This window comes from Staurois parvus, unplaced genomic scaffold (assembly GCF_062004578.1).
Source record: "Staurois parvus isolate SC_StPar_1 unplaced genomic scaffold, SC_StPar_1.0 ptg000463l, whole genome shotgun sequence".
In the NCBI taxonomy this organism is placed as follows: domain Eukaryota; kingdom Metazoa; phylum Chordata; class Amphibia; order Anura; family Ranidae; genus Staurois; species Staurois parvus.
Genome location: NW_028318259.1, coordinates 880520 through 896179, shown reverse-complemented (window position 1 = coordinate 896179; position 15660 = coordinate 880520). Strand labels below are relative to the sequence as shown.

The window sequence follows — 15660 nt, the reverse complement described above, 5'->3', positions numbered from 1 at the left end:
AGTATGTCTTTAAAAACACAAATCTACATTTTTGGAATATATTTTAAAAATATTCTTCCCAAATATATTTGAAATACTACAATTTTGGCCATATTCAATATATATATATATATATATATATATATATACACACACACACACACTGCATGTTGAAATGCGTTTTTATTACAAAATATATGAAGAATATTTTAAAAAATACATTTCAAATCTACAGTATGTCTTTAAAAACACAAATCTACATTTCTGGAATGCATTTACAAATATAAAATGTAAAAAATAGATGTTAAAATGACTTTTTGATATGTTAAAAAAAATCTGAAGAATATATTTAAAAATATATATATTTTTAAACTTGAGTAGCTGCCTCCCAGTAAAATAAAATCTGAAGAATATATTTAGAAATATATATATTTTTTTAAATATATATTTTTTAAATATATTCTTCAGACTTTTTTTTTACTGGGAGGCAGCTACTCAATACATTAGAGCCAGCATCAATATTTATGACTGACATAAGAAGGCCTATGGAATTTTGCTATTTTGGGAAGTCTGTAACTCCAACCCTCTCTCCACAAGTCCATTGGTCCAGTGAGCATATAAACTACAAAAAAAAAAACTAAAATGACTGAAGCTTAATTATCTCTACTGGTGTGCCAGCATATTGTCGGATCCAGCTACAAGGCGGGTCACCATATGGTAGCATAGGAGGGCCCATTATAAACCAGCAGCCCTTGCAGAATGCTTGTTTATACAAGTGTACTCTTTAAATAAGCAATCTCTTAGATTGTAAGCTCCAAGGATCAGTCCCCCTATCCCTCTTGTATTGAACTGTATTGTTGCTGTATTGTCTCCCGTTATATTGTAAAGCGCTGAGCAAACTGTTGGCGCCATATAAATCCTGTATAATAATATATAAATCCTGTATAATAATAATAATAATAATAATAAAAACATGAAAAAAAATAATACAATATAGCATAACATAATAACATGTAAACATTTGGGAAATGCAACAATGTCAGCACTCTTCAATCTGCTCCATTGGTTCAGACTTCACATGCCTAAAGGTTCAACTGAGTTTTCTTACAATTCCTTGATACTGTTATGTAATACAGTGTTAGGTACAGATACACTCATAGAATTGTAGCTTTGGCAGAAAAATCAGTCACCACCACCGCAGTCCCCACCACCACAGTCCCCACCGCCACAGTCCCCACCGCCCCAGTCCCCACCGCCACAGTCCCCACCGCCACAGTCCCCACCATCGCAGTCTCCTCCACCCCCCAAGTCACTGCCTCCAAAGTCCCAATGAGACATATCAAAGTCTACCCCACCAGCACTGGCCCAACCGAAGTCACTATTGCTGGAGCTGTGCTTGGAAGACATTTCTCGCATGCGGAAACTCTGAAAAAAAAAAAGAAGAAAATACACAACAATGATAAAGGTAAATCATATCGTAACCACGTTGCAGCCGGCCCAATTCTGACATTACTCTAAAATTACTTCGAACCCCCAAACACTATTTATTTTCTGAGAGCAGAAGCCCTGGGGAATAAAATGGTTGTTGTTGCTATTTTTTTATGTCAATTTTCAGGACAAAATACACTTTAATGAATTTTAGTGCACCAAACCCATTATAATACCCAATGTTTTGGTCAAATATAAAAGATAATGTTATGCTGAGTACATAAATAAGTACTGGAATGGCGACAAACTACGGAACATTGAATTATCCATAGGCGACATTTTAAAAACCTTTTACAGATTACCAGTTTAGTTTTACACAGGAGATCTGGTGCTAGAATTATCGTTCTCACTCTGACGTTTGCAGTGATACCTCACATGTGTGGTGCGATTACTGTTTACGGTACATATGCTTGTGGGACCTACAGTGGTGCTCAAAAGTTTGCATCCCCTGGCAGAAATTGTGAAATTTTGGCATTGATATTGAAAATCTGACTGATCTGCCAAAAAATGCTCTTTTATTGAAGGATGATGATCATATGAAGTCATTTATTATCAAATAGTTGTTTGGCTCCTTTTTAAATCATAATGATAACAGAAATCACCCAGACGGCCAGGATCAGAAGTTTCCACCCCCTGGATCAGAAGTCTCCGCCCCTGGATCAGACGTCTCCACCCCCTGGATCAGAAGTCTCCGCCCCCTGGAATGTTTGGCCTTGGTACAGACACACAAGGTGACACACACGGGTTACAATGCCAATTAGAGGTTAATGTCCCACATCTGTGGCTTTTTAAATTGCAATTAGTGTCAGTGTATAAATAGTCAATGAGTTTGTTAGCTCTTACGTGGAAACATTGACTAGGCTAGATACTGAGCCATGGGGATCAGAAAAGAACTGTCAAAAGTCCTGCGTAACAAGGTAATGGAACTTTATAAAGATGGAAAAGGACATATTAAAGATGTCCAAGGAAAGATTGCAGCCACAACTGCCAGGTCTACCTGACCTTGGCTTGGTATCAAGAGATCCCTGAACTTTCCACTTCTTAATAGGTGATTTAACAGTACTGATTGGTATAGTCAAGGCTTTGGACATCTTTAATATGGAGACTTCTGATCCAGGGGCGGAGACTTCTGATCCGGGGGGACGGAGACTTCTGATCCAGGTCATTTGGGTGATTTATGTTATCATTAGGATTTAAAAAGGAGCCAAACAACTATTTGATAAGAAATGGCTTCATATGATCATCATCCTTCAGTAAAAGAGCATGTTTTGGCATGATCAGTCAGATTTTCAATATCAATGCCAAAATTTCACAATTTCTGCCAGGGGATGCAAACTTATTTATTTCAGGTACTTTTATAGCGCCATCAATTTACGCCGCGCTTTACACATATATATTGTACATTCACATCAGTCCCTAACCCTCAAGGGGTGTACAATCTAAGGTCCCTAACTTACATTCATATACAAGGGCCAATTTAGACAGGATCCAATTAACCTACCAGCATGTCTTTTGGAGTGTGGGAGGAAACCAGAGTACCTGGAGGAAACCCACGCAGGCACAGGGAGAACATGCAAATTCCAGGCAGGTGGTGCCATGGTTGGGATCCGAACCAACGACCCCATTGCTGCCAGGCGGAAGTGCTAACCATTTAGCCACTTTGCTACCCATTTTGAGCACAACTGTCAATGCACGTTCGCATTTGGGTGTGAGCACGGGGGACGGGGGCGCTTTATATTTATTTATCTTATTAATTTATTTACTTACATTTATTTTTTGACGCTGGTCCTTTACATTTTTATTGAACTTTATTGCTATCACAAAGGATGAACAACATCTCTTGTGATAGCATGGGCCATGACAGGTCCTCTTTATGGAGAGATCAGGGGTCTATTAGCTGTCATATACAGTACAGTATGAGGTTTAGGTATAAAAAAATTGCTGTGCAAAAGTGTCAAGCATTTGCAGAGGTGCAACGATTTTTCACTGTGATTTGCTTAATATATTTATTTCCTAGGATTGTCAGCGCCATCTAACAGCAGTAATGTGGTTTTTTTTGATTGAGGCATTTCAGAAACAAATACTGCATAATTAATTGCCACTGGATGATGGCGCTGACGATCCTAGGAAATACATTAAAATGGTTCTGAAGGCTAACAGTTTTTTTACCTGCAAGGAAGGAATGGTGGGTGGGTCAAGGAGCGCTGTGTATGTCTATGGATGCACATAGCCCACCTTGGGATCCCGCACACATGTGACCCCATAGCACATAGCTTGCTATGGGAGCACTCAAAAGGGAAAAAGAGCTGAGAGTGCAGATGAGGGAAAGGGGCTGCTCTATGTTTATTAATTAAACATGTCCAGTGAAAAAAAATGTAAAAAATCTAATTTCGGTATAAATTTAGCCCAAAATGTATTCTGCTCCGTGTCTTTGCTGAAGAAAAAAAATCAAAATACGTGTAAATTTATTGGTTTACGTGAAAGTAATAGCATTTACAAATGGAGGTATATATAATGGGTATATAATAATATATAATGAAAATGTCCACAAACTTTGAAAAAAAACATTTTTCTTATAACGTTTTGCAAATAAATAATCTTTCTTCATAAATCTTGGCCAAAATGTATTCGGTTATCTTTTTAGTAAAAAAAAAAAATAACCCAGATTAGTTTATATTCAAAAATTATAATTTTTTAAATTCTTTTTTACATTTTTATTTTATTTTTATTATTTATGTTTTTTCACATACTGTCACCCTAGATTTACTGTACTACTTGTGGGGGGTGATAAAGATTTTTTTTTCTTTTTTTACACTGATTGCTTTTACACCCATAAAGGCTGTAAAATCAATCATTTCTCCTCTCTGGCTGCATTCTTGCAGCCATTGAGAAATATTGTGTGAGCTGTGATTGGTCACAGCTTGTCACATGGTACAGGGCTGTTGTGAATAGCCTTGTACCATGTGACCTCTGTGATCATTCACAGATTTCACACCTAGTAAGCAATGATCTCAGGAATTGACAAGCATTTCAGATGTGTCAAAGGCTTTTATTGACAATGACATGAAGTTTATGCAAAGAGTCAATATTTTCAGTGCTGACTCTTCTTTTTCAAGACCTCTAGAATCCACCCTGACATGCTGTCAATCAACCTCTGGGCCACACCCTGACCGATGGCGGCCCATTCTTGCATAATCAATGCTTGGAGTATGTCAGGATTTGTGAGGTTTTTTCTTTTTTTGTTCACCCGCCTCTTGAGGACTGACCACACGTTCTCCATGGGATTAAAGTGGTTGTAAAGGCTCAAGAGTTTTCACTTTCTTCCATTCTATGCATGAAGGTAAAGAACCTTCTCTGTGCAGCCCCCCTAATGCTCACCTAAGCCCCCTCTCCATCCAGCGATATGCACTGGAGTCTTGGCTATCCTGGGACACCCTCTTCTCATTGGCTGAGAGAGAAATGGGAACCACTAGCTTCCACTGCTGTCAATCACAGCCAGTGAGCCAATGAGAAGAGAGAGGAGGTGGGGCCGACCTGCTGCTCCATGTATCAATGGGCACATGGAGCAGCGGGTGCCCCCATAGCAAGTTGCTTGCTGTGGGGGCACCCGACAGCAGGGAGGGGCCAGGAGAGCCTGCGGAGGAGCCAAGAAAGTGAGGATCCGGGCTGCTCTGTGCAAAACCACTGCACACAGCAGGTAAGTGGAGACATGTTTGTTATTTTTTCCTTAAAAAAACCCTTTAGAATCACTTAAAGGTCTGAGGAGTTTCCTGGCCATGAACCCAAAATGTTGATGATTTGTTCCCCAGGCTACTTAGTTATCACTTTTGCCTTATGGCAAAGAAGGAATAGTGCCCCATCATTTGTGTCAGTGGGAGGAACTGTGCCCCATCATTTTTGTCAGTGGGAGGAATAGTGCTCCATCATTGGTGTCAGTGGGAGGAATAGTGCCCCATCATTGGTGTCAGTGGGAGGAATAGTGCCCCATCATTGGTGTCAGTGGGAAGAATAGTGCCCCATCATTTGTGTCAGTGGGAGGAATAGTGCCCCATCATTGGTGTCAGTGGGAGGAATAGTGTCCCATCATTGGTGTCAGTGGGAGGAATAGTGCCCCATCATTGGTGTCAGTGGGAGGAATAGTGCCCCATCATTGGTATCAGTGGGAGGAATAGTGCCCCATCATTGGTGTCAGTGGGGGGAATAGTGCCCCATCATTGGTGTCAGTGGGAGGAATAGTGCCCCATCATTGGTATCAGTGGAAGGAATAGTGCCCCATCATTGGTGTCAGTGGGAGGAATAGTGCCCCATCATTGGTATCAGTGGGAGGAATAGTGCCCCATCCTTGGTATCAGTGGGAGGAATAGTGCCCCATCACTGGTATCAGTGGGAGGAATAGTGCCCCATCATTGGTGTCAGTGGGAGGAATAGTGCCCCATCATTGGTATCAGTGGGGGGAATAGTGCCCCATCATTGGTATCAGTGGGAGGAATAGTGCCCCATCATTGGTATCAGTGGGAGGAATAGTGCCCCATCCTTGGTATCAGTGGGAGGAATAGTGCCCCATCACTGGTATCAGTGGGAGGAATAGTGCCCCATCATTGGTGTCAGTGGGAGGAATAGTGCCCCATCATTGGTATCAGTGGGGGGAATAGTGCCCCATCATTGGTATCAGTGGGAGGAATAGTGCCCCATCATTGGTATCAGTGGGAGCAATAGTGCTCCATCATTAGTATCAGTGGGAGGAATAGTGCCCCATCATTGGTATCAGTGGGAGGAATAGTGCCCCATCATTGGTGTCTGTGGGAGGAATAGCGCCCCATCATTGGTATCAGTGGGAGGAACAGTGTCCCATCATTAGTATCAATGGGAGGAATAGTGCCCCATCATTAGTATCAGTGGGAGGAATAGTGCCCCATCATTGGTATCAGTGGGAGGAATAGTGCCCCATCATTGGTGTCTGTGGGAGGAATAGCGCCCCATCATTGGTATCAGTGGGAGGAATAGTGTCCCATCATTTGTGTCAGTGGGAGGAATAGCGCCCCATTGTTGAGGTCAATTGGAGGAATAGTGCCCCATCATTGCTATCAGTGGGAGGAATAGTGCCCCATCATTGGTATCAGTGGGAGGAATAGTGCCCTATCATTGGTGTCAGTGGGAGGAATAGTGCTCCATCATTGGTATCAGTGGGAGGAATAGTGCCCCATTATTGGTGTCAATGGGAGGAACAGTGCCCCATTGTTGAAGTCAATTGGAAGAAAAGTGCCCCATCATTAGTGTCAGTGGGAGTAATAGTACGCCAACATTGGTGTCAGTGGGAGGAATAGTACACCAACATTTATGTCAATGGGAGGAAGATTGTCCTGAATTGGTGTTAATGGGATGAATAATACCCCATCATTGGTGTCAGTTGGAGGAATTGTGCCCTATCATTGGTGTCAATGGGAGGAATAGTGCCCCATTGTTGAGATCAGTTGCAGGAAAAGTGCTCCATCATTGATGTCAGTGGGAGGAATAGTACCCTAACATTGATGTCAGTGGGAGGAAGATTGTCCTGTAATTGGTGTCAGTGGGATGAATAATACCCCATCATTGGTGTCAATTGGAGGAATAGTGCCCCACCATTAGTGTCAGTGGGAGGAATAGTGCCCCATTGTTGAGTTCAATTGGAGGAAAAGCGTCCCATCATTGGGGTTAGTGGGAGGAATAGTACCCCATTGGTGAGGTCAGTTGGAGGAATAGTGCCCCATCATTGGTGTCAGTGAAAGGTATAGTGCCATACTGCTGAATAGTTGGAGTAGAAGGAATTAGACCCCATTGTTGCTGTCAGTGGGAGAAATGGTGCCTCAAGGGCTGAATGAAACCAAGCAAAGGGCTATATTTTGGAGATCACTGCCCCTAGCACCTCAAAGGCCTGTAAGATCTCTGACATTGGACACGGCTATGGCATTTGGAGGAGCTGCTGACTCCTCATTCTTCTTCTTTTCATATGATTGTATCTACTAGGATTGGATGGACTCTCTGCTCTCCCCATTCTGACCAACAAGCAGTCCTGGGACCAACCTGGATCTTTCCACTCACCATATAGAGGAAGGCTGCCAGGATCACGGCTTTCAGAGCGGCCTCCATGTTCAATGGGAAGTGGAAGATGACCTGAGAAGACTTCCCTTCCTTCTCTTTGGTGATGACAGCCACAGGCTGAGAGCCGTCCATGCCGTGTATCTGAGGGGTACAAAATTACATTTAGGGTGAACTGACAGAAAAGACTCCCATGGATGTGTACATACAACATTAAATCTGACCTCCAGCCTTCCCTTCATTCTTGCACAGTTGTACTGGCTCCTCTGCTGGACTGAAATTACTTGCTCTGATTTCACTGCACACTGTGAGCTGTGTGAGTGTATACACACTATATTGCCAAACGTATTGGGCCTCCTGCCTTTACACATGCATTAACTTAAATGTCATCCCAGACTTACTCTGTAGGGTTCAATATTGAGTTGGCCCCGCCCTTTGCAGCTATAACAGCTTCAACTCTTCTGGGAAGGCCGTCCACAAGGTTTAGGAGGGTGTCTATGGGAAGGTTGGACCATTCTTCCAGAAGCACATTTGTGAGGTCAGGCACTGATGTTGGGGGAGGAGGCCTGGCTCGCAGTCTCCGCTCTATTTCATCCCAAAGGTGTTCTATGGGGTTCAGGTCAGGACTCTGTGCAGGACAGTCAAGTTCCTCCACCCCAAACTGGCTCCTCCATGTCTTTATGGACCTTGCTTTGTGCACTGGTGTGCAGTCATGTTGGAACATGAAGGGGCCATCCCCAAACTCTTCCCACAAAGTTGAGAGCATGAAATTGTCAAATGTCTTGGTATTCTGACGCCTTAAGAGTTTCCTTCACTGGAACTAGGGGGCCAAGCCCTCCCCCTGAAAAACAACCCCACACCATAATCCCCCCTCCACCAAACTTTACACTTGGCACAATGCAGTCAGGCAAGTACCGTTCTCCTGCAACCGCCAAACCCAGACACGTCCATCAGATTGCCAGACAGAGAAGTGTGATTGGTCACTCCAGAGAACATGTCTCCACTGCTCTAGAGTCCAGTGGTGGCGTGCTTTACACCACGGCATCTGACGCTTTGCATTGCGCTTGGTGATGTAAGGCTTGGATGCAGCTGCTCGGCCATGGAAACCCATTCCATGAAGCTCTCTACGCACTGTTGTTGGGCTCATCTGAAGGCCACACCAAGTTTGGAGATCTTTAGCTATTGACTCTGCAGACAGTTGGCGACTTCTGCGCACTGTGCGCTTCAGCATGCGCTGACCCCGCTCTGTCATGTGACGTGGCCTACCACTTGGTGGCTGAGTTGATGTTGTTCCTGGTTGCTTCCACCTTGTTATAATCCCACTAACAGTTGAGCGTGGAATATTTAGTAGCCAGGAAATGTCACGGATGGACTTATTGCCCAGGTGACCACCTATCACGGGACCACGCTTGGAGTCACTGAGCTCCTGAGAGCGACCCATTCTTTCACCAATGTTTGTAGAAGCAGTCTGCATGCCTAGGGGCTTGATTCTATACACCTGTGTCCATGGAGGGGATTGGAACATCTGAATCACATGATTGGGAGGGCGGGCCCAATACGTTTGGCAATATAGTGTATATACACTCACCAGCCACTTTATTAGGTACACCTGTTCAATTGCTTGATAACATAAATTGCTAATCAGCCAATCACATGGCAGCAACTTAGTGCATTTAGGCATCTAGAAGTGGTGATGACAACTTGCTGAAGTTTAAACCGAGCATGAGAAAGGGGAAGAAAGGGGATTTAAATGACTTTGAACAGCATGGTTGTTGGTTCCAGACGGGCTGGTCTGAGTATTTAAAAAACTGCTGATCTACTGGGATTTTCACGTACAACCATCTCTGGGGTTTACAGAGAATGGTCCTAAACAGAGAAAATATCCAACGAGGGGCAGTTGTGTGAAGGGAAATGCTTTGTTGACGTCAGAGGAGAATGGGCAGACTGGTTCATGACAGAAAGGCAACAGTAACTCAAATAACCACTTGTTATAACCAAGCTATGCAGAATACCATCTCTGAACTCACAACACATTGACCCTTGAAGCAGATGGGCTACAGCAGCAGTTTCAATTTCCCTAGAGATGGTTGTTTCCTTGAAAATCCCAGTAGATCAGCAGTTTCTGAAATACTCAGACCAACCCGTCTGGCACCAACAACCATGCCACGTTCAAAGTCACCTAAATCCCCTTTCTTCCCCATTCTGATGCTTGCTTTGAACTTCAGCAAGTCATCTTCACCACGTCTAGATGCCTAAATGCATTGAGTACCTGCCATGTGATTGGCTGATTAGCAATTTGTGTTACCAAGCAATTGAACAGGTGTACCTAATTAAATGAGTGTGTGTGTGTGTATATATATATATATATATATATATATATGAAAGGAGCTAACTATGACAGTGCTGGCCTATTAGATAGCCCATTGTACTGTAGGGATTCTGTGATATATATACAGGTGTACCTCGGTTTACGAACGCCGCGGTTAATGTAATTTTCGGTTTACGAGTGAAAATCCATTGAAAATAATGCCTTGGTTTACAAATTATTTACAAATTTTTTCACAATACGAAGTGTATGTCGGTGCCGATTTTTAAATGCAATTGCCAGCTTTTTTTCCCCTCACTATAGCTCAAAGAATTAGCTGTCACTTTCCCCGAAGCTAAAGGAAACGTTGTTTCTTTTATCTCTGGAAAGAAACTAAAAGGAAACATTGTTTCTTTTATCTCTGGAAAGAAACTAAAAGGAAACATTGTTTCTTTTATCTCTGGAAAGAAACTAAAAGGAAACTTAGTTTCTTTTATCTCTGGAAAGAAACTAAAAGGAAACATTGTTTCTTTTATCTCTGGAAAGAAACTAAAAGGAAACTTTGTTTCTTTTAGCTGGGGGGAAAGTGACAGCTGATTCTCTGAGCTATAGTGAAGGGAAAAAAAAGCCGGTAATTACATTTAAAAACTGGCACTGACCTATAGTAACAGCGACTTTATTGTTTACTTCTTTCTGACCTCTGGAACAGATTAATTGGTTTTCAATGCATTCCTATGGGAAACCGCGTTTCGGTTTAAGAATTTTTCGCAATATGAAACGTCCTGGAGAACGCACTAAATTTGAAAACCGAGGTAGGCCTGTGTGTGTGTGTGTGTGTATATATATATATATGTATGTATCACAGGATTCCCACAGTACAATAGGTTATCAAAAGGGTCAGCACTGTTGTAGTTGGCTCCTTTCAGGCAGGCTGTCTCCCAGTGAAACTGATAGTCAGAAGGCATGAGGGGGAAGGAAGAGTCGCTGCTCGGACTCATTGAATTGTGCATGTAAGCTTTAGCTTGAGCTGCTGATCTCTATATACACAACATGATTTTGTACAACAGAGAAAGTAAGGAGGAGCTGAAAAACATGAATACAAAATATTTGTATGCAATATTTCTTCATGACATTTACAGCCAGCAGGTGGCACTATGCGCTCCCCGTCACACGTTTATTTGCATGTTCTTAGCTGCTGTGTTGCCTGTTGTCTACAGAGCTCAACAGTTCAAGATCGAAAAATAAACACAGGAGTGGGTAAGTCAGAGCAGTGTCCTCCCGTTTATCTGAGCATGGCTCAGTCTGGGGTTTCAATAACAGTTTGGCTGTCCAAGAGGGATGGGGAAGGAGCCAGTGCTCTGACTCATTGTGTTTGTGCTTCTAGTCTCCATCTGCTGCCCAGCCCAGTAGAAGCCTCACCTCAATAGTACTGTCATTTTTGGAGTCCACATATACAGGAAGCTTGGCGCTGAACACCGGCTCTCTGTTCCCTCTCTCGATGGAGACATTCATATTGCTGTAGGAAGTGACGATCCTGACGATCCCGATGCACCGAGCAGGCTGAGCGCTGACTTTCAGCTGGGGGAGGCAATATCATATAATATAACATAGTAACATAACTTAATAATATTACATAACAATATAGCAATGAAGGAAATGCGTATTTGATCCGCGGCTGATTTTGAATGTTCACCCACTCACAAAGAAATGATCGGTCTAAAAATCGAATGTTCGGTGTATTGTAACACTGAGAGACAGAATAGCAACAAAAAATCAGCAGAAATGCATCTAACAAATGATGACTGATCTGCATGTTGATGAGGGAAATAAGTATTTGATCCCCTTCACAAAACATGACTTAGTACTTGGTGGCAAATCCCTTGTTGGCAATCACAGAGGTCAGACGTTTCCTGGAGTTGGCCCCCAGGTTTGCACACATCTCAGGAGGGATTTTGGCCCACTCCTCTTGGCAGATCCTCTCCAAGTCATTAAGGTTTGGTGGCTGATGTTTGGCAACTCGATGTCAGGAATGGACTTGCCAATAGTGGTGGGACTCACCTGCCTTGTGGGCTGCAGTACCAGGGCTGGCCAGCGGGTGCTCTCAACAACCAGAGGTTCACTTCGGCAATTAGCCATCACCTGGGGCTGATTGCAGGTGGTGTATTTAAGGGATGGCCAGACCTGCAGTCTGTGCCTTGGTGTGTGTTTTTCCATGGGCTCCTGTACCTTGTAACCTGCATTCCTGTTCCTGTTTCTGCCTGACTTGTTGCCGACCCTGCCTGATCCTGACCTCTGCTGACTTCTCCTGTTTTATCCCTGGCTTGTGACCCTGACCATTCGCTCCGCCTGCTCCTCCTGTACCTACCTGCCCGATAGTTATCGACCCGGCCTGCCTGACTACGTTGTGCTCTATATGTGTATGTACCTGTGTATCTATACCAGTTTAGGTTTGGGTTTGTTTCACCTTGTTGTATGTATTTGTGTTAGTTTGGGGTTTGGTGCACTGCGTTTATGTTTGTATTGTTAGTCTTAATACATTGTCTTATTTATACCATATCTGGAGCCTGCGTTTCCCTGTGTCAGTACACACATCTCTGGTCACACCCACATCCCTGACACTCAAACTTTCAGCTCCCTCCACAGATTTTCAATCGGATTAAGGTCTAGAGACTGGCTAGGCCACTCAAGGACCCTATTGTGCTTCTTCTTGAGCCACTCCTTTGTTGCCTTGGCCTTGTGTTTTGGGTCATTGTCATGCTGGAACACCCATCCCTGACCCATTTTTAGTGCCCTCACCTAAGATTTGAGGGTACATTGCCCCATCCATTGTCCCTTTGATGCGGTGCAGTTGTCCTGTCCCCTTAGCAGAAAAACACCCCCAAAGCAGAATGTTTCCACCACCATGTTTGACAGTTGGGATGGTGTTCTTGGGGTCATAGGCAGCATTCCTCCTCCTCCAAACACGGCGAGTTGAGTTGATACCAAAGAGCTCGATATTGGTCTCCTCTGACCACAACACTTCCCACCAGTCCTCCTCTGCATCATTCAGATGTTCAGTGGCAAACTTCAGACGGGCCTGGACATGTGCTTTCTTGAGCAGAGGGACCTTGCGGGCACTGCAGGATTTCAGTCCTTGTTGGCGTAGTGTGTTACCAATTGTTTTCTTGGTGACTGTGGTCCCAGCTGCCAGGAGATCATTGACAAGATCCTCACGTGTAGTTCTGGGATGATTCCTCACTGTTCTCATGATCATTGACACTCCAAGAGGTGAGATCTTGCATGGCGCACCAGACCTAGGAAGACTGACAGTTGTTTTGTGTTTCTTCCATTTGCGAATGATTGCACCAACTGTGGTCACCTTCTCACCAAGCTGCTTGGCGATAGTTTGGTAGCCCAGTCCAGCCTTGTGTAGGTCTACAATCTTGTCCCTGACATCCTTGGACAGCTCTTTGGTCTTTGCCATGGTGGAGAGTTTGGAATCTGATGGTTTGATTGCTCCTGTGGACAGGTGTCTTTTATACAGGTAACACAATGAGATTCCCTTTAAGAGACTGCTTCTAATCTCAGCTTGTTACCTGTATGAAAGACACCTGTTAGCCAGAAATCCTGCTGAATGATAGGGGATCAAATACTTATTTCCCTCATGAACATGCAAATCAGTCATCATTTGTTAGACATGCATTTCTGCTGAATTTGTTGTTGCTATTCTGTCTCTCAGTGTTACAATACACCGAACTTTTGATTTTTAGACCGATCATTTCTTTGTGAGTGGGCAAACATTCAAAATCAACAGGGGATCAAATATGCATTTCCTTCACAGTATCTTACCAATTTAACATAAAAATATAGCAATGAGATAATACAATAAAACAACAGTAACATATAAAAATATAGCTATAGCATGACAATATTGTAGCAATTGTACATACAGAGATGGACGCGGTCATCCATCTTGCTAAGGATCTTCCATCTTGTATCATTTCTACTCCCAAATCAGTCTCCCTCCTCCAATTTCCCCTTCCCTCAGGAATATGGTCTGTGTGTGTATGCGGAGTTCAAAAGGCAACAGGCCCCAGTGGGAGAGCTCCATGGCTATAAATCCCAACCTAGCTGGTGCCCAGATGTCTGTTAGCTTCTCAATCTGGGATATCGTAAAGCTATAAAACCATTCCTTCATTGAGCTTCAAAGACATTCCAGGTAGTCGTAAAACAGACTCACATTTAAAAATCCCCTTTTCCATATAATTTTATATCTGGGCATAGGGAAGACTTACATAAAAACCAGGCATATATTCAGATCGGTCACTTTAATACAAGTTGCCTGATATCTTACACCCCCGAGCTGAAATCTATAGGACAGCAGAAAACGATATCTCCTTAACAGTCCCAGCAGGTATGTCATATTTCATATCTAGACGTTCAGCAGATGCTTCTGCATATTAAACTCCTAGTGGCAAGGCTGCTACATGCACCGAGGGTAAGTTATGAATCATGATATAATATGAGAGGGACTTTGGTTCTAGCTTGGGTCTCCGCCTGCAACACCCTTCCCAAATGAGGCGATTGGTTCTCTGCTTCAAGGAGACACCCTGCTGAGTTCCTAGAAAAGCTGTTATGCTTGGTGCAGAGAGCTAAGCTAAGGTAAGTTAAGTTGTTGTGTTGAAATTGAAGATTCTCCCTTTTAACATCAGAACCAACTTTGGGAGAAAAGGCCCTTTTGCTCTGAAACTTGAAAGCTGCTTAACCCAGGACTTTTGGCAAGTACTTTATCTCTCTAAATTTCATTCTGTTATCTCTTTGCTGTGTTATGGTTCTCTGTATTTATATATATATATATATATATATATATATATATATATATATAAATATATTGGCTACATCTTTTTTCTGTAAATATTGTTATTGCACCCTTTTGACCTTTTTAGTAATAAATCCTATTAAAGAACTGTTTCTAAAGCTCTTTAATTCAAACTAAGAATCCCTGTCTCTGAAGAGCGCTACTGTGTGTTTTAAACGTCTGCATACATCTGTCTGCAGTGACATTGTGTATACAAACAATTATTCAAACATCATAGTGTTGTTGCTGATATTGCGGAGTTTCCTCTTTTTCTGTACAAAAAGGAGGTGGTGGCAGTGTGAAGGGTTAATTGCGTAATTAACCTGACCCAGTAACAATCTCTCCCAGGCTGCAGGTACATAGATTGTAGTCCATGAGCTGGAAAATCTTTGTGCAGGGTGCAGCTGGGCGTGGCATTGTTACGCACGTGAGAGCGCGGTTTTAGACTGGCTGGTCCTTCGGTCACGAGTTTGCTGAGAAGGGCTGGGGTCTGACACCGCGATCGTGACAAATATATTTATCGGTACTCTCTCCCACTTCTGCAGGCTTTGCCCAGGCGAGGATGGAGTCCCTTGCACTGTAGCCTCCGGGAACACTTCACAATATAGCAATGATATAACAATATAACATAACTATACTAAAATATCCCAACGCAGCACAAAAATAACAAGAATATACCATACCAATATCATATAATACATATAGGGTATACAGTATACATATCAATACAGGCGTACCTCGGTTTGCGAATGCCTCGGTTAACGTAATGTTCGGTTTACGAATGAAAATCCATTGAAAATAATGCCTCGGTTTACAAATTTTTTTCCTATTACCAAGCAAGTTTCCCCAGGATGCATTGTGCCTGGGAGGTTTATAGCGCTGGCCCTATGCCTTTAAAGTTCACTTTATATAGTTTTGAACAGATAAGACTTTTTTTTTTTTTACTTTTTTCTGCCTTCCAGAACGGATTAATTGT

At 42.9% G+C, this 15660-nt stretch overlaps 1 protein-coding gene across 1 annotated transcript in view; it reads right to left on the bottom strand.

Moving 5' to 3' along the window:
• Positions 1–464: 464 nt before the first annotated feature.
• Positions 465–15660, bottom strand: part of LOC149452806 (phospholipid scramblase 3-like) — a 50989-nt gene continuing 35793 nt past the window's right edge. The window contains exons 6-8 of the mRNA XM_089688946.1: positions 11267–11425; positions 7546–7686; positions 465–1404 (exon numbers count right to left, since the gene is read on the bottom strand). Coding sequence (XP_089545072.1) covers positions 1162–1404; positions 7546–7686; positions 11267–11425 — 543 coding nt within the window. The 3' untranslated portion in view covers positions 465–1161. The remainder of the gene's footprint in view (positions 1405–7545; positions 7687–11266; positions 11426–15660) is intronic.